Below are 24,256 nucleotides of genomic sequence, written 5' to 3'. Positions count from 1 at the left end.
GTGAGAACATTGATTTTAGATTTTAAGTTTTTTCAGTATGCCTTCTTCTTCTTTTCGTGTCGACAACAAACCTACACAGTGTCAGCCCAAAACTCCGCCACAAGAGTGGCGTTGTCAGTAGCACTCATCAAATCCTCCTAAGTGCAGTTGCCTGAAAATCATTATATTAAGCTTACTAGCGGCCGCCCGCGACTTCGTGTGTGTGGATTCTGTTTTACCCCCTTAAGGGATGAATTTTGCAAAATCCCGTCTTAGTGAGCACCTACGTTCTAAAAGGAACCCCAATGCAAAATTTGAGACTCCTAGCCAGTGCTACAGCGCTCAGAAACTACAGTTAGTTTCTGAGTGAGTGAGTCAGTCAGTCAATCACTCAGTGACCTTTCGCTTTTATAGATATAAATATAGATAGATAGATTGTACATACCGAGTTAGAAATAGAAAGTACCTGCTCTATTATGATAATGATAGTTGAACTCTCCTGATATGGAGGTCATTCCTATCCTAGGTATCTATCGATTCCCATAGATGTGACTCACGATTCATAAAACCACTTTGTTTAATTATTCACAGTCTGTTTAGGATAGTAGGCTTGAATCAACCTGACTGTCCAAAAAGAATCATGACTCAGTGCTCTAGAATAAAGGGCAAGTTAATTCGGTCCGATTGAGTCATATTAAACGCCTATTATGATTCATAAATTCTGACATTAGGGGATGTGACCCCCTGTTATTACAACCCACACAACAGAAGAAAACTTATACCTAGTTTTATTAATTGTCGACACAAGTTCTTTATAATTACCTATGATTTTGTAATTGCCACTTTTCGACGAAGTACTGCATCCCCTGCAATGATAGCTATCGATTTTATACGTAACAGTTGGCACACCACTAGCGAGTGACAGGACTCTACAGTGGCACAAGCCTGGCGAGTGCAAATGTGATAGTCCATTACCGCTTTAGCGCTAACAGGACCTTACTCTACAGTTAAACTGGTGAGGACATATTTTTTTTTTTTACCCAGGAAAATGGATACGATATCCCCCATTAACATCTTCTCTATTACTCAGTTACTCACGAACCACGGATACCATAAAGAATACCTCCACAGATTCAAGATAACTGACAACGACACATGTCCTTGTGATAATATAACCACCCAATCAATGTTGCATCTCGTTCAGGACTGCCCAAGATTTCCATCAACAAGACTTAGCCATAATATAGTTTGCCAAATTTACAACATCGACCCATTCAGTTTCCAACAAATTATAACGAAGCAAGACTCTATAACAACATTAATTACCACACACATTGAAAACATACTTAGCAACCTAAAATCTTTCACCAATTAAAATTCTAAATCGCGTAGGAGAGAGCAACGCGTAAACCGATAGCGCCGCGCTCTCTCTGAAATTCAAAATGCCCAAATGAAAAAAAAACCACGTCACATGATTAACCAAAACCACGTCTCACTTCAGGAAGCGGAGCAGAAAGCAGCAGCGAGAGCGGACAAGCAGGAAGCGAGGGAAGCTCACGCTCGCGAGCAAGCGGCGGCGGCCGAGGCGGCGGCCTACGCGGAGGCGCATCCCGCCAAGTCGCCCTCCGAATTCTCCTGCCACAGCTACGAGCTCTTCGTCAACCAGGAGCGCGGCAACCAGGACGACAATACGCGCGAGCGCATGTCCCTCCGTAGCGACCCGTTCCAGGACTCGGTGAGCACTCAGCCCACGCAAAGGCCCGCCGACCAGCACCACGAATCACGCCGCCCGAGGAAGGTTAGCATGGTGAGTACTGCTGCGCCCATAGTCTTCGAGCCGACAATGATTCAACTTGTGATCTTTACACGTAGAACAGTGACATTACCATTCAGTTGTACATAACCGAAAACATCGATTACATACTCGTACAGTATACTTACAGCATTTTGTAAACTAGACAGCTTATTTAAAACTAGTTTAATTAATTACTTAGTTAAGTCAGGTACTTTGATTACACGAACCTCAACAAAATTACCTTTAAATTAAGGAGGAATTGTTTTAAATTGTTTCAATTTGAGTAAATGAACCATGTCACGATTTCTTTCAGGTGCTACATGGTCCGTTATTTGAAAATTAGCACGGTTAAATGTTTATTGAATCATTGATGGCTGAGTACGATCATTCTTTTCAACTTGACCTCAATCACGCTGCTTTACACTCGGGCCGAGATAACTGAAGCCTGGTTATCGAGCTTTGAATTATAGATATTACGTCACACTTAAAATTTCCACTCCGTCACTTTCTTCATCTTCATACCAGCACAGTTCAAGTTGAAAAGAACGTTTATATTATGTGTCTTAATTGCTATGAGCTTAAAGGTCTTGTCCTGTGTTTCTATTGTGACTGCGAACATCATATCCATATTTTTATGTCCCTACTTTCATATCAATGACGTATTTTCATAAGTCTATTCTAAATCTTGTCTGATATTTGCAGTTCACAATTCCTTTTCTTTTTCCTGAATTTTAATTTGATTATTTCAATGTGATTCCTCTGTTCAAACTATCAGCTTTGCCTATTGGCATGCAAATAGTATTTCCTGTGTCGTCTACCCTGTGTTGCGATGCCTGTTTAACTATAATTCTTCAACTTCATTTGAATTATAAACCATACATAAGCATTATTCAATTTATTATTCAACAACCGTTCATTTTAGTTTTAGAATATCATTTCCTCAATTAGATCTAGCTAGTACTTTTCTTTTAAACATACTTGAGCACGAATACAACTTTACTTTTCTTCTGTTATTTTTAATCGTTATTGTAACACAAAAACAAATTAATTTCATTTTATGGAACGATGATTACTTAACTGAATATTTTTCTTTATACTCGCATGAACTTTATTAAACACTGTAGTAACTCGTAATCCTTTAAAGTCTCCAATAATATTTCTTGATAAATTAAAATAATAAGGGGAACTGATTTTTTATGTGAAGGGTAACTTTTGGAATGAATTCAAACTATTGCTTCAATAGAAGTCCTAACAATATAAGGAATACTATTGGAGAGAAAGAATCTATTGTCATGGTAGATTGTTTCTTTTGCAATGTGAGTGTTAAACAACGGGCCGGGCTGAATCTGAACGTATCAACGATGAAGAGGTAGGTTCAGTCAACCTTTTTTAATTAAGAATTGGTAATAAAGTTAACAATGAACTAAGGAAGTAAACTTAACTAATTAGATTCCTCAATTTCGATTTAGTGACGTGCGGAGGCTTCAATTTAATCGGACATACAAAGGAACAGTCCTCATGACTATAGATGTAGATTAAAAGTAAAAAAATAGTGATAGGATTAGCAGTTTGCAGATATGCATGAAATTACCCCATGATTACTTCATGTGTTTATAAACAAAGTTACCTGACTAACCGTTGCTTTCATTCATCCATCGCTAGTCGTTTCATAATCTTTATTCTTACAATAAGAGTTTTATTGGTTGCATCCTTATCAAACAGTTTCCGCTATAGTGCCATTCATTTGGATGCTCAAAAGTTCTTATTGTATGGGCAAATTCTTTAGATCTTTAATCTGAACTGCCATCTGCGACTGGACACATTCATACATTTGATCAAATACATCACAAATCAGAAGTAATATTTTTTCTTCACACTCTGCTTCAAAGCTGCAATTGTTTTGTAACATGCCTGATTTGATTTTGTTTTTGTTTATTCTGTGTTTATATGGCAGTACCTCTCCATCCTTATCCTATTGGTCGATGTCTAGATATTTGGTCAATATTAATTTATCATATCAATTGATTAAATTCAAAATTTTCTTTGTGTATTGAAGGTCCCTCACCCTGAACGCATAAATAAATACGGACAGTTATCATATGGGCCACTGCGCGAGGGCTCACAGGTTTGTCCATCTCTCCTCATTGGTGTTTGTGCTCCCCTTCCTCTTCTTTTACAGTATTATCCATATCTCCTCTATTTTTGTCTTCTTACTTTCTTATTTTACTGCTTCCAGTCTATACTGTTTTTATCGCGTCTATTTGCAGCAATTCATTACAATAAAATTTATTGTCACTCAACGTGAGATGTGTTGATGCAAGCAGACGGTCACGAGCACTTATCATTTTCTCTGACTTCATTATATTAATTTCTATTACTTCTTTCCATTTCCTCTTGGCGTGCCTTTTCTTTTGACACTTTTGTTTATCAGCACATGAAAGTAAAATAACCATTAGGTATTATCAGATTCTAAAAAGTAGGATAACATCAAAACGCTAAAGCCTCTGCAACCGGTTCCATAAGAATATGAAGTTGATAAAATGTATTAGAGATTTGCTTACTACTCGATCTGAATTGAGGAAAGATTTGAAAAGAATTTTTTTGAAATGAACAAGACCTAAATATTTGAATTGAATTTGAAAGTTTAAGAGAGTAGACTGTAGATGCTGAGTAATGGGTATGATGCAGGCGTCGTTATCTCTGCCGGGGTCGCCGTTCAACTTGCGGCGGGGTTCGCGGGGATCGCACCAGATGGCGCTGCGGCCGAACGGGCGGAACCGATACCCGCCGGGCGCTGACCGCAAGCCGCTGGTGCTTTCGACGTACCTGGATGCGCAGGAGCATCTGCCCTACGCCGACGACTCTAACGCTGTCACACCTATGTCTGAAGAAAACGGTGCTATCATCATTCCTGTATACTACGCTAATTTAGGTGAGTTTAATACGACTAACCTCGATCTTCTGTGACGTAGTCAATCAATATTGAGTTCTACACAGTTGATGACCTATGATGAAATTGACCTGTATCCCAAACCTGTTACAGGCTCTCGCCATTCCTCGTACACGTCGCATCAATCGCGGTTATCGTATACGTCGCACGGAGACCTGCTGGGCGGCAAGGTGCAGACGAAGGAGCAGCGGCTGCGTGGACGCTCAGCCTCGCGCAACCACAGCGTCACGTCGCAGCCGCACGCCTACCCGCTGCCGAGGCAGGACTCCTCGCTCGCGTCCAGGCCGCTACGGGAGTATGTGAGTATCCAGAGACTTCTATACTAAGTCTACGGCACGCCACTCGTTGTACAAGTTGCACGGAGACTTGATGAGCGGCAAGGTGCAAACGAAGAAGCAGCGACAGCGTCACGTCGCAGCCGCACGCCTACCCGCTGCCGAGGCAGGACTCCTCGCTCGCGTCCAGGCCGCTACGGGAGTATGTGAGTATCCAGACACTATACTAAGTCTAAGGCACGCCACCTGTCGTACGGAGACCTGCTGGGCGGCAAGGTGCAAACGAAGGAGCAGCGACAGCGTCACGTCGCAGCCGCACGCCTACCCGCTGCCGAGGCAGGACTCCTCGCTCGCGTCCAGGCCGCTACGAGAGTATGTGAGTATCCAGACACTATGCTAAGTCTAAGGCACGCCACCTGTCGTATGAAGACCTGCTGGGCGGCAAGGTGCAAACGAAGGAGCAGCGGCTGCGCGGACGCTCAGCCTCGCGCAACCACAGCGTCACGTCGCAGCCGCACGCCTACCCGCTGCCGAGGCAGGACTCCTCGCTCGCGTCCAGGCCGCTACGGGAGTATGTGAGTATCCAGACACTATGCTAAGTCTAAGGCACGCCACTTGTACGGATACCTGCTGGGCGGCAAGGTGCAAACGAAGGAGCAGCGACAGCGTCACGTCGCAGCCGCACGCCTACCCGCTGCCGAGGCAGGACTCCTCGCTCGCGTCCAGGCCGCTACGGGAGTATGTGAGTATCCAGAGACTATGCTAAGTCTAAGGCACGCCACTTGTAAGGAGACCTGCTGGGCGACAAGGTGCAAACGAAGAAGCAGCGACAGCGTCACGTCGCAGCCGCACGCCTACCCGCTGCCGAGGCAGGACTCCTCGCTCGCGTCCAGGCCGCTACGGGAGTATGTGAGTATCCAGAGACTATGCTAAGTCTAAGGCACGCCACTTGTAAGGAGACCTGCTGGGCGACAAGGTGCAAACGAAGAAGCAGCGACAGCGTCACGTCGCAGCCGCACGCCTACCCGCTGCCGAGGCAGGACTCCTCGCTCGCGTCCAGGCCGCTACGGGAGTATGTGAGTATCCAGAGACTATGCTAAGTCTAAGGCACGCCACTTGTAAGGAGACCTGCTGGGCGACAAGGTGCAAACGAAGAAGCAGCGACAGCGTCACGTCGCAGCCGCACGCCTACCCGCTGCCGAGGCAGGACTCCTCGCTTGCGTCCAGGCCGCTACGGGAGTATGTGAGTATCCAGAGACTATGCTAAGTCTAAGGCACGCCACTTGTAAGGAGACCTGCTGGGCGACAAGGTGCAAACGAAGAAGCAGCGACAGCGTCACGTCGCAGCCGCACGCCTACCCGCTGCCGAGGCAGGACTCCTCGCTTGCGTCCAGGCCGCTACGGGAGTATGTGAGTATCCAGAGACTATGCTAAGTCTAAGGCACGCCACTTGTAAGGAGACCTGCTGGGCGACAAGGTGCAAACGAAGAAGCAGCGACAGCGTCACGTCGCAGCCGCACGCCTACCCGCTGCCGAGGCAGGACTCCTCGCTTGCGTCCAGGCCGCTACGGGAGTATGTGAGTATCCAGACACTATGCTAAGTCTAAGGCACGCCACCTGTCGTACGGAGACCTGCTGGGCGGCAAGGTGCAGACGAAGGAGCAGCGACAGCGTCACGTCGCAGCCGCACGCCTACCCGCTGCCGAGACAGGACTCCTCGCTCGCGTCCAGGCCGCTACGAGAGTATGTGAGTATCCAGACACTATGCTAAGTCTAAGGCAAGCCACCTGTCGTATGAAGACCTGCTGGGCGGCAAGGTGCAAACGAAGGAGCAGCGGCTGCGCGGACGCTCAGCCTCGCGCAACCACAGCGTCACGTCGCAGCCACACGCCTACCCGCTGCCGAGGCAGGACTCCTCGCTCGCGTCCAGGCCTCTACGGGAGTATGTGAGTATCCAGACACTATGCTAAGTCTAAGGCACGCCACCTGTCGTATGGAGACCTGCTGGGCGGCAAGGTGCAAACGAAGAAGCAGCGACAGCGTCACGTCGCAGCCGCACGCCTACCCGCTGCCGAGGCAGGACTCCTCGCTCGCGTCCAGACCGCTACGGGAGTATGTGAGTATCCAGACACTATGCTAAGTCTAAGGCACGCCACTTGTACGGAGACCTGCTGGGCGGCAAGGTGCAAACGAAGAAGCAGCGACAGCGTCACGTCGCAGCCGCACGACTACCCGCTGCCAAGGCAGGACTCCTCGCTCGCGTCCAGGCCTCTACGGGAGTATGTGAGTATCCAGAGACTATGCTAAGTCTAAGGCACGCCACTTGTACGGAGACCTGCTGGGCGGCAAGGTGCAAACGAAGGAGCAGCGACAGCGTCACGTTGCAGCCGCACGCCTACCCGCTGCCGAGGCAGGACTCCTCGCTCGCGTCCAGACCGCTACGGGAGTATGTGAGTATCCAGAGACTTCTATATCTCAGTCTCAAGTCACTCGTCGTACGGAGACCTGCTGGGAGGCAAGGTGCAGACGAAAAGCAGCGGCCGCGCGCCCACCCGCTGCCACGGCAAGACTCCTTGCTCTCTTCCAGGCCGCTGTGGGAGTATGTGAGTATCTAGAGACTTCTATACTCAGCCTACAGCACGCCGCTTGTTGTACAAGTTGCACGGAGACTTGATGGGCGGCAGGGTGCAGACGAAAAAGCAACCATTACCATTTCATTTGCTGATTTAAAATTTGGAGTTCTCTTACAAATTGGGATTGGTGAAGTTATATATGCTCTCGACTTTTATTATACTTTTTATTACACCATTTAAAGCTCGTGAAAAAGATCAAAATCAGATTATTAATAAGTAAATAGAAGGAATTTTATACTATACCTTGATCTTCGAAATAGTCTTGAGTTCAGTTGAATTTATCAGACAATTGTGTTTTTCAGGAGATGAGCACGACTGAATGCACGGACGAAGCCGGGAAAGTGTTGAAGCCATCCAACGACAACCCTTTTATAGAAAATTCGCAACAGCCTAATGTCGTTGATATGAGAGGTAATCATAACAATAAATATAATCACATAATACCTATGTAGTGGACAAAATATTGAAAAGATAATCAATTTAGCCATAACCATCATTTAACATTATTTTCTTACAGCGCAGTGATAAAATTAATATGTTTTATAGTGTTACTATACATTGCTATAACTTTCAATTTCAGACGTAATGGTACTAAACGAAATCATCGAACAAGCGGGAAGGCAAAGCAGAGCAAGCGATCAGAACGGTATGAAGATTTCTCACGTTAGATGTTGTTGCCTCTGTAACAACGCTGTCTTGTGCATTCTATTTTTTTTTCGATATCGATGTCCGTTACTTCAATGTGTTTTAAATTTACGCTTCTTTAAATTTACTGAACAGAAACACCCTCAATTTTCTTACTAAACAAAACTCTTACATCGACTCCAACACACATTTCGACACGCATATCGGTATTTGCTCATTATGCGACCAAAAAGCATAATTGGCAAAAGAAAATACAATTGTGGATGTCATTTATAGTCGTTTTCATTTGTGTGAACGTCTGCTCCAAAGTACTTTGAAGAAAAAACGGTGTGAAACACTCAGTAATAAACAGTAGTCTCTAAAATTAAAGAATTATTTTGAGAAACAATTTAATTGCAATTCAAGGACCATAAAACAGACAATATTAAAGTTAGTTTCAAAAGTTTTTTCTCCTGAAGTAATTACACATTGCCTTGCACTTCCTATGTTGCACTCACAAGTCGCTGAAACATGCAAGCACTAACCATAATACAGACACCAACGCAAAATCAAAACATTAATTTTACTGTCACTTTTGTGGTTTGCAAAATCAGGCTTTGCGACAATTCCAGAAAAACAAAACAATCTGGCGAATGTCTTTTAACGCTATTGAGCGGAAGTAAAGAAAAACAAATGCTTGTGATTTTGTTATATCTGCTCGAATGAGCAAAAGACATTCTTTAAATAATTCGCATTGCCTGTTGAAAGCACCTAGCCTAATTTAAACTTTTCACTGCCTTGCACCAAACACGATTGCAACAAATTTTATTATTTGCACTGCTTTATTAGAGCAATTATTTTTTGTGTGAAATATTGCATGTTGTGTTGTGTTTAGTAATTTGTCGTCTAACTTATTCTGTTTAGCCTATGTACAGCATTTTTTAAATTCATGATTAATAAAATAATTTTATACTTATGTCTTAATTGTAAGAATACTGCTGTAACGCCTTATTGTTGAAACGTCTAGCTACATTGATAAAGTCAGCTTTATTCATTTGTGATACGAAATTATCACGATATTCATATTTTTTGGCTCTGTAACATTAATTAAGTAAGTACTAACAACCATCGAGTCAGTGTCATACTTAAGTTGTGTAGTTAAGCGAATAAGCTTTGACGCAAGGATTGTCACTTCCAGTACTGGCTTGAGTTTGATTTGCACGATACCGACCAGCACAATCTGAACTCCCATTGGACACGAATCCACCTACAGATGGAATGTTCCTCACACGAGGCTTCGTTACCTCACCTCTGAGTGCCACAGACTGCCCATTTTAACTTCTGAACATAAATGACAGCCGGTCAAGTCACAAAAAATATGGATATTTGTGCTCCTAACTTAAATTTAATTGGAAATCATAGAGCCGAGGTGAAATTCTGATAAAAGATTGATGCAAATTGAGTCAAATTACATTCTTTATCATACTTTTATTGGAAGCACTCGGTCGAAAATTGTGAAAATAATGAGCGAATACTAACAAAATTATTTCTGTCTCTCTCTCTAACACACACACACGCACTCTGCTGGTAAACGGGACGCAACAGTGTCAGTGTACTACTTCCCAACAGCGGAAGACGACGAAGATGGCCCCACGTTTAAGGAGAAACTCCTGGAATGTCTGATGAAGGGGATAGACCTGTTCTGTGTTTGGGACTGCTGCTGGTTGTGGCTGGAGTTTCAGAAGTATGTCGCACTGCTGGTGTTCGATCCCTTCGTAGAGTTGTTTATCACGCTGTGTATCGTCGTCAATACGCTGTTCATGGCATTGGATCATCACGATATGGACAAAGATATGGAAAAGGCGCTCAAAAGCGGAAACTATGTAAGTTTTAATCCATGTCAAAACTTAATTTAGGACAATCTACCAATAGGAGTCTAATTAATCGTTTTCTGTTTCAGTTTTTCACCGCGACATTCGGTATTGAAGCTATGTTGAAATTAATAGCGATGAGTCCTAAATATTATTTTCAAGAAGGATGGAACATATTTGACTTTATCATAGTGGCCTTATCACTTTTGGAGTTGGGTTTGGAAGGCGTTCAGGGTTTGTCTGTTTTGCGTTCCTTTCGTTTGGTAAGTTTTCCATTTTAATAAATATTTTAACGTTTAAGCAATAATACATTTCTGGAATATACACACTGATAATTGTCATATTAATGAATAACTTTTTGACGTATAAAGTATTTATCAGTATTTTAGAACAAGATTGTGTGTTGATGTCTGATTTTAAACATGATAATAATCTAATTATTAAGTCAGTTATCGAAATAATTAATCACTTGTTTACTTTGAGTAATATTCTAATTACAACTTTAGAAAACTTGGTAAAATACATTTTACATTTTATTCGCTACTGTTTCAGAATCAGTAACTAAATGTATTAGTGTGTTGTTTGTTAATTGTTTACCTTAAACTTGACGGTAACTTTTACCGATGTGTCATTTTATCTAAATTTTATATTTATTGTTGAGTCCTTTGAGAATAGAAAGAGATTTCGCGAACTTTTTGAATCTCCATTAAAATCTCTTGAGCAATAAACTCATGTGAGTATTACCAAAGTTTTTAAAGGTCCAATACAACCTATCCATTATCTTTACCTATTCTCCAAAGACAATTTATAACATTTACAAACTCAGGTGCGTATTTCAGGGGAAGCTCAAAGCTCTTATTTATTTCATGAACAGACTGCTGCTGTTAATTGGTTTAATTTCAATATTTAGACCAATTATGGGACAGAATCTATGACTGAGACTGAATTGAGTTCTGAGTGCTTTTTGTAATACGGACCTTAGTATTGTTCATGAAGTTTTCAACTGAATTTGGCCTTAAATTATTCTTATTAAAATCTATGAAAATTGCATAACCAAATACTGTTGAAAGTAGCTAACTGTCCTTGTCACACATAACATGAGCAAACATTGATGTGTACACTTCATTACATGCATCACACTACTCGTACGTTACCATTAATGTGAGTGTTCTATATGTAATGTGAACTATTTTCAGCTGCGTGTATTTAAACTGGCCAAGTCTTGGCCGGCGCTAAACCTTATTATATCCATAATGGGTAGGACGGTGGGAGCTTTAGGGAACTTGACATTTGTACTTTGCATCATTATATTCATATTCGCTGTGATGGGAATGCAGTTGTTTGGGAAGAACTACACAGGTTCTATTTGAAAGAAAATTTAGCATCTCTAAAGAACTAAGCTTCATTATTGATTCAGCTTCACACTCTCGAAATTTTTACACTGGGCTTTGATTTAATATTATTTTCATAAAGGACCGCGGTCCGCTGTGGCTTTATAACACGAGGCCTGAGGCGGACACGTTATAAAGCTATGCCACGCAGCTTCGATCATGATAAGCTTTGCATCGAGATACATTAGATTGACTTGCAGCTTTGCTTCAAAGAGGGTACTTGATGCCGAAGCTCTTAACTGATGGGATCTATGTCGTAACGTATTAGGCATACAAAAACTGGAACAAAATATACAAAAAACAAGAGATGATGTATAGAAATGAGAATCTGAATATTGGTGCAAAAGCTCTCACAAAATTTGATAACATATATCCCACTCATACAGACTGACAAAGTCTATGCACATCGATAGGTTACTCAAGCACACATTTGCTAATGTTAGTGATAACGATGGTCCAGGATCACCCACACGGTACGAGTTGTGCGTGGTCGCGGGCCCGACCGAAGCAGTAGCATAGGTGAAGCGCCGATAAGCCAGCTTGTGTGACGCCTTGTTTCACAATTTGTACTTGCAGCTTCGAGTATTCAAATTGGCAAAGTCATGGCCGACACTTAATTTACTCATCTCTATAATGGGTAGGACAATGGGTGCCTTGGGCAACTTGACCTTCGTATTATGCATCATTATTTTCATATTCGCGGTGATGGGTATGCAACTGTTCGGAAAAAATTACGTTGGTAAGTGCATTGGTGGAAGTGTTGCATGTTCATTGGTGTTTGGAGGTGTTGACTGTTGATGGTGCGATGGGCAGCCGGTGAATGTGTTTCGGCACTAACGGCCGTTCCATTAGAGTTGGGAAGTATCGATTGAAAACCTTCAACGGGAGAACGAGAGTTTGCACAAAACTTTTGGATACCCGTTAATTTATTCAATTTATTCGTGCCAGCTCTAATGAAACTGTAGTGATTATATCCGAAATACATTCACTGTTTAGTGAAATTGCTTTAAGTGTGGGAGTAAACATTAAAACGATTTAAAAAAACTTACAATATCAATTACATATTTTCAAAAACTGGTAACTTCCACACTTCTGGCTATTTGTGTATGAATAGTGAGTATTGTGTTGATGTGCGTCACACTGTTGTGCTCAATGTCACAGGCGATTGGCAAGTTGTGTCGTGCCCCTTCCAAGTGAGCCTTATCCTAAAGTACTCGTGTAGTCTCTACCAGTAGACTTATGAACAACCACACCGAAGGCGCCTCACTTGTGAAACACTCATCGCCAGCTTTTCTATCTCTATCATATCTTCAAATTATTTCAAGCCGTTTCTTCATAATTGATTTACAGTTTAACTTTATTCTTTCTTTGGCCTTTCTAAATCTATGACCATTTGAACTACCCTTTATAGACTTTATTTAGCGGTACCTATCGTATGTATGTAGGTTTTTTTGCATGATTCTGTTATAAATATGCTTGATAATTACTGTACTGTCCAAACTGCTACTATCTTCTTAGATGCTTGAATGAAAATGTTATTGTCTTAGATGGTATGCTTTATAGATATTTAGTTAACAATATTGCTAAAAATGTGCGATAGATTAATGAAATTTAATGAGATATTAAATTTTGTGTTGAAAAAACTGTTTTGTAAAAATATATCTTATGGTGTACAGATTATGTGGACCGCTTCCCTGACGGAGACCTCCCGAGATGGAACTTTACAGATTTCATGCACAGTTTCATGATTGTGTTCCGAGTACTCTGCGGAGAGTGGATAGAGAGCATGTGGGACTGTATGTTAGTGGGAGATGTCTCATGTATACCGTTCTTCTTGGCTACTGTCGTCATTGGCAATCTTGTGGTCAGTATATCTAAAATGTCTTGATTACCAAAAACGTTAAGACTCAATTTTGCTTAAAAAAAATATGCAATTTCAGGTTCTTAACCTTTTCTTGGCCCTGTTACTGTCAAATTTCGGTTCATCGAGTTTATCGACGCCTACCGCGGACCAGGACACGAATAAAATAGCAGAGGCCTTCAACAGAATATCCAGGTTTACAGAATGGGTCAAACGGAACGTGGCAGATTTTCTGAAGCTACTAAAGAACAAATTGACGAACCAGATAGCGATACACGCACCCGGTAAGATGTGTTATTTGTAAATGTGCTGTAGCATGTTTGTGTGTAAACCTGTTTCCGAAAATGTTTATAATGGTGTATTTATGTTTTTGCTACAAGAATCAGTTATACTGGATTTACTAATGATATATTAGATCTCATTAGCATTTCCTCCTACATTCAAAATGTGGCATGATGTATCTACAAACCCGTAGCATGATCTGTTAATAAAAATGTCTATAAACCTATCTCTATGTTGTATTTTTGTAACACTGTGCGTTGCCTGCGTTCTAGCTCCAAGTGTAGAAATGACCCTGTAACTCTTTCTGTCGTGTGTTAGTTTGGATTCTTGTGAATATACTACTTTCTTGTGTTATTATTTCACCCTTCATCCACTGTGGTTCACATCCCTTCTTTTCGTCCCGGTAAGTATACGCTTGAGACATATTGTATTGTTTGCTTTATGTTGTGATTGAAGTCGTTACTGCATGTACCGTGTACACGTAAATTGTGTTAAGTGTGTTTACTTTGAGTGTTACATATTATAAAGACGTATACAGTTAAGTACCTACATATTTGTATTGATTAATATTAACTAATAAATGAGATATTTTATTAAGTTTCTAGTCAATGAAAGCTCGAAAGAAATTGATGCATCTATTCATTTTTATATTTTGAATCAGTCAGAGTCACATCATCAGATCGATAAATGTAGTCATTTCATTAAATGAACACTGTAGCCAATATTCACATGATTCATCGAAATTCGAAAATGTAAATTTGCTGTGATATATTCGCTCTAATAAGTACCTAATATAAAATCAATAAATTCGTACATACCTCGCGAAATGTTGGACAAATGTTAAATGTCATACTGGTCTGATTTCTATGCTTGGGCGCTGACGATGATGACGCACGGTGGGCGCGGGCGTTAGGCTTAAAAGCGGCTCTGTGTGGCCGCTGTGTGTCTTCAGAGCGCGTCGACAACGACCTGGAACTGGCCACGGACCTCGACGACGCCGTCCTGTACAAAGACAAAAAACTAAAGGATCAAGTCGAAGTAGCCATAGGAGACGGCATGGAATTCACGATACCAGGTAATGACGTCTGTCCAACTACACTTAAACACAAAACAGTCCATAAGAGCGTACTTTAACCGATAACAAAGTTAAAGATAATCTTAACGGCTTTCCAGGTGACAATAAATATAAAAAAGGGAAAATATTGATGAATAATATTAACGCTATGGATAGTAATCATAGAGACAATCGGTTAGACTGTGAACTAAATCATCACGGATATCCTATACAAGTAAATATGCCTGTAAATATTTTTCTTACATTACAAATTATCAAGTCAAAATCTTAACTAATTAATTCAATATTTTGTGTTTGTTTAGGACGACGATACAATAAGTCAGAAATCATATGGTAGTCATAAGATTAGATCATTTAAAGATGAAAGCCATAAAGGTTCGGCAGACACGATAGACGGTGAAGAGAAGAAAGACGCCAGTAAAGAGGAATTAGGACTCGAAGAGGGTATGTAGAGAACGTAATTTTAATTTGATTTGTGTTAAACCATTACGTATGGAATTTAATGTGTTTGCAGAAATGATAGAAGAGGAAGAGGATGGCAAATTAGATGGATCGTTAGGCAAACAAGACATCATTGTAGCCGCAGACGAGGAAGTGGTTGATGACTCGCCAGCAGATTGTTGCCCGGAGCCTTGCTACCAGCGCTTCCCGTTCCTTGCCGGGGACGACGAGTCCCCATTCTGGCAGGGCTGGGGAATGCTCAGACTAAAGACTTTCAAACTCATAGAAAATACTTATTTTGAAACGGCTGTGATTACAATGATTTTACTCAGTAGTTTGGCCTTGGTAAGCTATTTTACTCACGATAAATGTATTTTAAAAGTTTGGTGTCTGCCTACTTTAATAACTGTTTCCTTTGCAGGCGTTAGAAGATGTACATTTACCACATCGGCCAATCCTTCAAGACATTTTGTACTACATGGATCGTATATTCACCGTAATCTTCTTTATCGAGATGTTGATCAAGTGGCTCGCCCTCGGCTTCCAAAAGTATTTCACTAACGCCTGGTGTTGGCTCGACTTCATCATCGTCATGGTAAACACATCCATCTTATTTCTTATCATAAGTTACTTTACAGGAATCAAGATCATAATGTTAATCTTAAGAGATAAATAGCACATTATGGTAATCTCAAGTTTTAATGAAATTGTATTAATTGAGTTGTTGGGTTATAAATAACATAGTCTTAACTTACCTAAGTACTGAGTAATTGACGAGTGGTATCACGGTAGTTGTCGCTCGTAAACCACGGAGCTGTGATGGCGGGCGCGGACGACATCCCCGCCTTCCGCTCGATGCGCACGTTGCGCGCCCTGCGCCCGCTCCGCGCGGTCTCAAGATGGGAGGGCATGCGCGTGAGTACGCCGCGGCGCCGCCCCACCACGGCGCGACGCTATCGGTGTCGGTTTCGTTGTTACGCTGCTCATTGACAACAACACCCACTAAAATATTAACATTACGAACGTGCCTGCGACAACCCGTCCCCGTCAAAGGGCAGCGTGACGTAAAGCGTGTAGCTTTCTCTGTTCGATGTTTATCGGAGCGGGGACTCCGACTGGTCTCACTTCGCCTGGAGCTCTTTATGTCGTAACTTTGTCTGTCTGTGGATACTGCTTTTTACTCTCTTGCCCACGACTCCTGCTACTTAGCAAACTCTTGAACCGTACTACCGCTGGTGATTTACCCCCTGATATAGTGCAGTATAATTTGGTATCCCAATTTTCAAATGCATGATGCGGCACTACTATATCTTTGTGCTATATTTTGTAGATTGTGCCTTTTTCAAAAACCTGCAACTAAAAACAGATCAAATATATTTCAATAAAATATGAAAATGGCACATGATCTATGTGAATGCTATTGGTGTCTAAAAGTGTGTTAATAGTATTATAAGTATTTAAGACTATCGTTCAACCTTTAACTGTAGACACTCACGTTTTCTCCAGTCAAGTCTGCAAATAAGTTATCGATTCTTAACAATTCGTTTGGTTATTGACTAGGACAGTTAGTTTCTTCTTTCGGCTAATTTCAGCAAGCCTCATTCCAAACTCCTTTATAGCGGTTGTAAGTCTTCATCTACGGATAAGAGTTCTAAGAAAACTACTGGCTTCAGGTATCTATTTCCATTATCTTGAAATTGTCACTTTCAGGAATTCTTTAATAATGTGTTACAATGTTACATGCCTATGATTTTCATGCCCATTAATGTGTCTCAAAATGCATTCGTTGATTTCATCAGGTCTCGCTTATAAACTTCGTAGCGGCGCTTTGTGGCGCCGGAGGCATTCAGGCGTTCAAAACGATGAGAACGCTTCGCGCTCTGCGACCGCTCAGGGCCATGAGTCGCATGCAGGGCATGAGGGTACGTACCACCCTGCCTTGCGAGCCACCATCATCCACCACACATTAGCTCCACACCCTAACACGTACATTTCTACCAACATCTGTAATATACAACTTCAACGATCTCATTCACACCAAGCCACAGCTACATAACATTCAAGTTTTCGATGATTTTCTCTATTAGCCACTCAAACTTCTTTGTTTAAATGCATTCATACTATTCCGATGAATTTATTTTAACTGTTACTCATTCGCAGTAGTCACTTATCGATTTAATTAGTCAATAACCATTTGATATCGACGGCAGCACCCTTGAATGGCTTAGTATCATCAAAGATCGTTACATCCTCTTTTTATTAGACATCGGTTAATTTGGGTTCAAGTCGGAACAGATGTTCATTGTCGTGTTTTGGTACTTTTTCTCTTCAACTTTCATTACTTGTTAGTTTAGATTTAATTAGTTTTCTTGGTACCTTATGTTAGATTCTGCACTTTAACTAGATTTATCTTCTTGTCTTCATCGTAAGTTGTTCTGGATCGCATGCGTTAGTATTGACTTATTGGACGATCTTTTATCGACGTGGTAAGTTTAAATTATTAGTGCATATTGTTTATGTGTTGTTATTATTTCGATGTTGCTTGTTGTATATTTTGTGCATGCTACATGTAGATTTATTAGTAAGCGCCAATTATGATTTTGCCTTCTATTGACTTATCATTTGTAGAATCACAATAATGGTTAAAGTGCAATCAAAGATTTGCTGTATCGAATCATAATTTGCTCTAAACAAATGGAAAACATGTGTGACACGATTATGTATCTTCTGGTACGGAGCACTAACAGTGTGTTGTTATGGTAGGTGGTGGTGAACGCGCTGGTTCAGGCGATACCTTCTATCTTCAACGTGCTGCTCGTGTGCCTCATCTTCTGGCTTATATTTGCCATCATGGGTGTGCAACTGTTTGCTGGAAAATACTTCAAGGTAATCATCGTTACTATCCTTAAACATCATCATCAGTAATGGAAACTCTTAGATGTGTGTATTCATTATCATGATTGTTTCAGTGCGTTGACCTAAACCATACAACTCTGAGTCATGAAATTATTCCGGACCGAAATGCTTGCATATTGGAAAATTATACTTGGGAAAACTCGCCTATGAACTTTGACCACGTCGGAAAAGCCTACCTATGTCTCTTCCAAGTGGCTACATTCAAAGGCTGGATTCAGATCATGAACGATGCTATCGATTCGAGAGAGGTAAATATGTGAATTTATGTCATCTTTGCTTCAAAATTGAAATATTAGAAAAAAATCTTAACACCCTATTTCTTTCCACAGGTGGGACGTCAACCAATCCGAGAGACTAACATATACATGTACTTGTACTTTGTATTCTTCATCATCTTCGGCTCGTTCTTCACTCTCAATCTATTCATCGGTGTGATCATCGACAACTTTAACGAGCAAAAGAAGAAGGCAGGTGGTAGCTTAGAGATGTTCATGACTGAAGATCAAAAGAAATATTACAACGCCATGAAGAAAATGGGTTCCAAGAAACCATTGAAGGCCATCCCAAGACCAAAGGTATAAAACAGCCAAAAAAGTGATGTCTTTAGTAAGAGAAGATCTGAAGAAGCTCTGAATCTAATTCCTTTATTTCTATTTCAGTGGCGTCCACAAGCAATAGTGTTCGAAATAGTTACAGATAAGAAGTTCGACATGATAATCATGTTGTTTATTGGTCTAAACATGTTAACCATGACGTTAGACCACTATCAACAAGCGGAAACGTTTAGCAACGTACTCGACTATCTAAATATGATATTCATCGTGATATTCAGTTCAGAGTGCCTGCTGAAAATATTCGCCTTACGGTACCATTATTTTGTTGAGCCGTGGAATCTATTCGATTTCGTCGTTGTAATGTTCTCTATTCTTAGTGAGTATTATTTCTTGGGATTAAATAAATCTGTATTCTTCATTGAAATATTAACTCAAAATACCGTTCACAGGTTTGGTGCTGAGTGATATAATAGAAAAATATTTTGTATCACCAACGTTATTGAGAGTAGTAAGAGTAGCAAAAGTGGGTCGAGTACTCCGATTAGTGAAAGGTGCGAAGGGTATCAGAACCCTGTTGTTCGCGCTAGCCATGTCACTGCCAGCTCTGTTCAACATCTGTCTACTGCTGTTCCTCGTCATGTTCATCTTCGCCATATTCGGCATGTCGTTCTTCATGCACGTCAAAAACAAAGGCGGCCTCGACGACGTGTACAACTTCAAGACTTTCGTGCAGAGCATGATATTGCTATTTCAAGTAAGTATAGTCTACTAACTCTACTACGATACTCATAAGGAAAACGCAGCGTGGGACGTCCACTCATAAGGTATACTGACGACCTCATAAAGTTAGTAGGAAGGCGCTGGATGCAGGTCGCTACCAACCATTGGGGAAGGCCTATGTTTAGCAGTGAACGTCCTTTGGCTGAAATGATGATGGTGATACTGAATGCTTGAATATCGGTAGTCACTATTTGAAATTCTTTAAAAGCCCTGTTCAAAAGAACAAAACAATCTTATTCGAAACCCAATAGAGTTACTGCAATAAAGTTAATACAATTGCAATTTCGGATTTCTAAAATCATATCGTCAGTGAAGTTCTAACAATGCTTAAGTGATTTTTTTACGGTTGTAACATTTTGATGCCATATGATGAAGAAAGACCGCGTGCTTTTTTCCAACCAATCTCTTGTAAAATGCACATTTTTAACTTACGTACATTTTTATGACATTGGATGAAGAAAGACCGCGTGCTTTTATCCGACCAATCTCCTGTAAAATGCACATTTTTAACTTACGTACATTTTTATGACATTGGATGAAGAAAGACCGCGTGCTTGAAAGACCTTACCGCGTGCTTTTATCCGACCAATCTCCTGTAAAATGTACATTTTTAACTTACGTACATTTTTATGACATTGGATGAAGAAAGACCGCGTGCTTTTATCCGACCAATCTCCTATAAAATACTCATTTTTGACTTACGCACTTCACTGACGACATATTCATTGTATCTTTGTGTAGATGTCGACCTCCGCCGGCTGGGACGGCGTGCTGGACGGCATCATCAACGAGGAGGAGTGCAACCTGCCCGACAACGAGCGCGGCTACCCCGGCAACTGCGGCTCCGCCACCATCGGCATCACCTACCTGCTGTCCTACCTCGTCATCTCCTTCCTCATCGTCATCAACATGTACATCGCCGTCATCCTCGAGAACTACTCGCAGGTAATTACTGTTGAGGGGAAGAGAGTGCCAGGATGAATTTATTTCGGGTTTTCTTACATCTGAAAAATAATGACATGTTTTAATATTTGTCAACAATTTTGAACTGATATAAAATCAATCGATAAATAATTATGCAAAGTAGGTATGAAGAGTTAAAGCAAAATGAAACTCACCATATTTTTCTAATTCACAGGCCACAGAAGACGTGCAGGAAGGTCTCACGGACGATGACTATGACATGTATTACGAAATCTGGCAACGGTTCGATCCGGATGGCACACAGTACATTCGCTACGATCAGCTGTCAGATTTCCTCGACGTGCTGGAGCCGCCCTTGCAGATTCACAAGCCGAACAAGTACAAGATCATATCGATGGACATTCCCATATGTCGCAACGACATGATGTTCTGCGTGGACATCCTGGACGCGCTGACGAAGGACTTCTTCGCGCGGAAAGGCAACCCGATCGAGGACCCCGGAGACCTCGAGGTCGGGCGGCCGGACGAGGTGGGCTACGAGCCCGTGTCGTCGACGCTGTGGCGGCAGCGCGAGGAGTACTGCGCGCGGCTGATCCAGCACGCGTGGCGGCGGCACCGGCGCGCGCACGGCGACGGCGACGAGGCGGAGGCGGGCGCGGGCGCGGGCGCGGGCGCCGCCACGGCCGTGCTGCTGGACGCCGTGACGCCCAACGGGCACCGCGTGGTGCTGCAGGCGGCGGCGGCGGCGGCGGCGCGCCCGCCCGACCCCGCGCCGCCGCCCGCGCCCGTCTGACCCGCGCTGGCGCTCGCGCTGCTGCCCGCGCTGGTCGACGACGCGCCGCTGCCGCTGCCCGCACCGCTGCCCGAGCTCCTGAGCCCACCCAAGCGCACTTAATTATTTTTTACGCTAGACGTTTCGCATTGTACATAAGTAGTGTGTCGGCGGGCCGCGGGCGAGCGACGCGACGCGCGCCGGCGCGACCTGCTGCGCGTCCGCGCCGATTGATTTCGTGGACGTTGTTCCTTCGCGTTCGGAGACGTTCGAGGTGACGACCGGAGTGTTTCGTATTCGCGTGGCCGAGCTTTGAGACCGTTTGTTTTGCGACCGACGTTCGCGCGTTCACCGTGTTCCGGTTCTGAGCGGCTCGCGCGGGCCCGCCCGGAGCGCCGCGGGCGGGGCCTCGCCGCGAGCGCGCCGTTTTGTTTCGTCACTAGTGATTTAATGTAAGGTATCGAATAAATTGAGGAAGCTGTAAAGGCTTATTTTTGTATTCGACGAATATCACTCTCTATTCTGTAAATTCTAAATCTGAACTTTTTTATGACTGTGAAAGTTGTTTAATCGCCGATTGTGAGATATCATTTTCCTTCCCCGAAATGGTGTCGAACAACAACATTGTAACTAGTGAATTAAGAGCGAGCCGGAGAAAGAAACCAGTCGCCTTTAGTGAATATATAGCAGATGTGTAAAAAGTATATTATGGATAATTAGTGGCGGTCAGCCAGCTGCGAGTGCAGGCGAGTGGCTTCTGTCTCGGGCCGCGGAGTGCGAGCGCATTCGCTTTGGGTTCGCTTGGCGCCTCCCGTGAGGTCACAGCGAGCAGATCGATGTAGCACTCGTCGTTTGGGATTCTTTATGTTTGTTTCATTCATTAAAACATGTAACGTCTTCGACTCGTCCATCGCATTCGGACGTTAGTGTAATCGTATCTAATAAACGCTTAGAGAAGCAATGGCTACGCCGATTCATATCAATTTTGTCCGTATAGTTTTTAATAGTTCCAATTTTTAAGCCTCTCAGTGTACCGCGATGACGCCACGGCGTCTTCCAGCGAGGTCGGCTCGCAGTCGGTCTCCTCGAAGTTAAGAGAGTTTAGAAAAATTTTTGCAAGTTATCTAAGTAAGCTTAACAAATCAGCTGTGAAATCGGTACCAGAATTCACTTCCGTCCTAATCAGTATGCATCATAGGAATCGAGCCATTTTATGTAACGCGCACTTTCCACGTACCTAGTTAATGTAATTTTCCTTCCCCTGGATTACATTAGCTGCCGGCTGAGGCGCGCCCGGCGTCCCCGGCCGGGTGCCCTCGCCCGTCGCCCGCGCCGAGGAGGATCGCTACCTCAGCTTATACACCCACACCTGTCTGTCCAACTCTCATCATCGACCAAATATAAGCCTTCGTTCAATCTTCTCACGTGCTACAGTCTCACCAAACCCTACGATAGTGTTCGGTCAAGCCGTAGCGCGCTAGTTCGTAGCTACAATCGTAGTTCGTAGCTCCGTAGCTACGTAGTGTACCTCGTGACGGGGCGTTTGTGAGACATTACTACGTGATATCGCCAGGAAAGCGATTAGGATATCCTCGTGAACTGATATTTTAGAAGACTGACGTATCGATCCTCTGTAGACGTGACGCGATAAACATTTTATCTAATAATTGCGAGCGGGCTGGTACTGCTTCGAAAAATATTGCTCTTGCAGATTACATTATAACGTAACATTTGCAATCTTTCACGTCGTACAACCGATTCGGCTACATGAGAGATCACCGTATTTAGCAATAAGATTATTTATATACCTAAGTGATCGAACGTCCCTTACCGAGTAAGGTAGATATTACGAAGTGTTTTGTTTCGAGATCATCTCTGCCGAGGCAGCGCGGGCTCGCGCCTCCTTGCGCTCGAGTTTCGTGTCGACATTGTCTTTTTCTAGCACAACAAATTCATTAAATTTTGTAATCTAACTTTGGAAGTGGTCAATTTTCTACTACTCTGTAAATATTGAGAGCTTACCGCCGGGTAGATCCCAAAACGCACGTCGCAACACATAATTTATCATGTCTACTATCTATTGATATCAGCGAGTAACGCAGCGATACATAATAAGCTTGAAGCAATAAGGTAACGTGTGGTCGACGAAAAGATTTTCGCTTTTTATTGTATGGAACATGTCACCGAATAGTTGTGTGTCGGTTGTTTTCAATTCATTTCAAATAAAATGTAAAAAACAAAAGTGCAAGACAATCTAAGTGTTGCAAAGTTTAAAGAGTCGGTGTATCTAAACTAAATGAGACGCTTACCGTTTTGCACATATTTTGCAATAATTATGGTTACAGATAATGATTATGTAGATAATTTTGTAATGTAATGTGCGGGGCGTGTGCAAGAGAGATTCCCCGTCGCTTGCGCACTCTCCGCGCCCTGTACGCGTGACGTCACTGTTCCGTTGTTCTTGTGTTCACGCTATTTTCGTTGTCGTAAGCCCCGTGGAACGGTTTGAGCTCACGCACGGACCACTGCATTATGAATTCGATTGTAGACCAACATTCTGCTGACATGGCGCCAGGAACTCCATCGGAGAGCACCTCTGTGGTGCGAAAGTGACACCACGACAGTCCAAAGCAAATTATTAAAATTAGCTCTAAGTCGATAAACTAAGAGACAATATTTATGCAGATATATTTTATAAAGTGAATCAAATGTTACATAAACTTATTAAAATATTCGAATTATACAAGTATAAATACTAAGGAGTACAAAATTTAAATGTGGATGTAGTTATAAATTAAATTGGTCAGTAGCAGTGAGCTTGAATCGTTTCAATATGTATGACAGAAGGTGGTAAAATTTTAACTTTTGTTGGTCAAACCAAAAGTTGTACCTACTATTAGGCATATTTGCACAAAGAAGTTGTGTTTAATTAAGTTTAGACAATAAGTTATGATATCATTGTATTGTTTATTTAACTATACTTATGACAAAAAAGTGAGTTCAGTTTGCTGAGTGATAGAAATTTAATTGAATATTTATTATATATATTGTTGAAGTTTGTACAAAATAAATTAAGTAAACGATAAAATATAGAACTTGACTGCTTTAAAACTTGATTTTCATTTGATGCATA

The 24,256-nt window shown here is 42.2% G+C and overlaps 1 protein-coding gene across 1 annotated transcript in view; it reads left to right on the top strand.

Annotated features, from left to right (window-relative positions):
* LOC135079290 (sodium channel protein para) overlaps positions 1-21,144 on the top strand; it is a 32,545-nt gene extending 11,401 nt beyond the window's left edge. The window contains exons 14-36 of the mRNA XM_063973908.1: positions 1,481-1,786; positions 4,463-4,706; positions 4,818-5,023; positions 7,935-8,043; positions 8,213-8,278; positions 9,862-10,139; positions 10,217-10,390; positions 11,324-11,486; positions 13,195-13,382; positions 13,459-13,663; positions 14,614-14,736; positions 14,835-14,950; positions 15,039-15,180; positions 15,251-15,522; positions 15,599-15,772; positions 16,977-17,099; positions 17,941-18,063; positions 18,147-18,341; positions 18,423-18,668; positions 18,753-19,023; positions 19,097-19,401; positions 20,169-20,372; positions 20,566-21,144. Of these exons, the coding sequence (XP_063829978.1) occupies positions 1,481-1,786; positions 4,463-4,706; positions 4,818-5,023; positions 7,935-8,043; positions 8,213-8,278; positions 9,862-10,139; positions 10,217-10,390; positions 11,324-11,486; positions 13,195-13,382; positions 13,459-13,663; positions 14,614-14,736; positions 14,835-14,950; positions 15,039-15,180; positions 15,251-15,522; positions 15,599-15,772; positions 16,977-17,099; positions 17,941-18,063; positions 18,147-18,341; positions 18,423-18,668; positions 18,753-19,023; positions 19,097-19,401; positions 20,169-20,372; positions 20,566-21,144 (4,812 nt within the window). The remainder of the gene's footprint in view (positions 1-1,480; positions 1,787-4,462; positions 4,707-4,817; positions 5,024-7,934; positions 8,044-8,212; positions 8,279-9,861; positions 10,140-10,216; positions 10,391-11,323; positions 11,487-13,194; positions 13,383-13,458; positions 13,664-14,613; positions 14,737-14,834; positions 14,951-15,038; positions 15,181-15,250; positions 15,523-15,598; positions 15,773-16,976; positions 17,100-17,940; positions 18,064-18,146; positions 18,342-18,422; positions 18,669-18,752; positions 19,024-19,096; positions 19,402-20,168; positions 20,373-20,565) is intronic.
* The last annotated feature ends 3,112 nt before the right edge of the window (positions 21,145-24,256 follow it).

The sequence above is a fragment of the Ostrinia nubilalis genome, chromosome 16 (assembly GCF_963855985.1).
Source record: "Ostrinia nubilalis chromosome 16, ilOstNubi1.1, whole genome shotgun sequence".
Taxonomy (NCBI): domain Eukaryota; kingdom Metazoa; phylum Arthropoda; class Insecta; order Lepidoptera; family Crambidae; genus Ostrinia; species Ostrinia nubilalis.
This window is presented reverse-complemented; position numbering and strand designations above follow the sequence as displayed.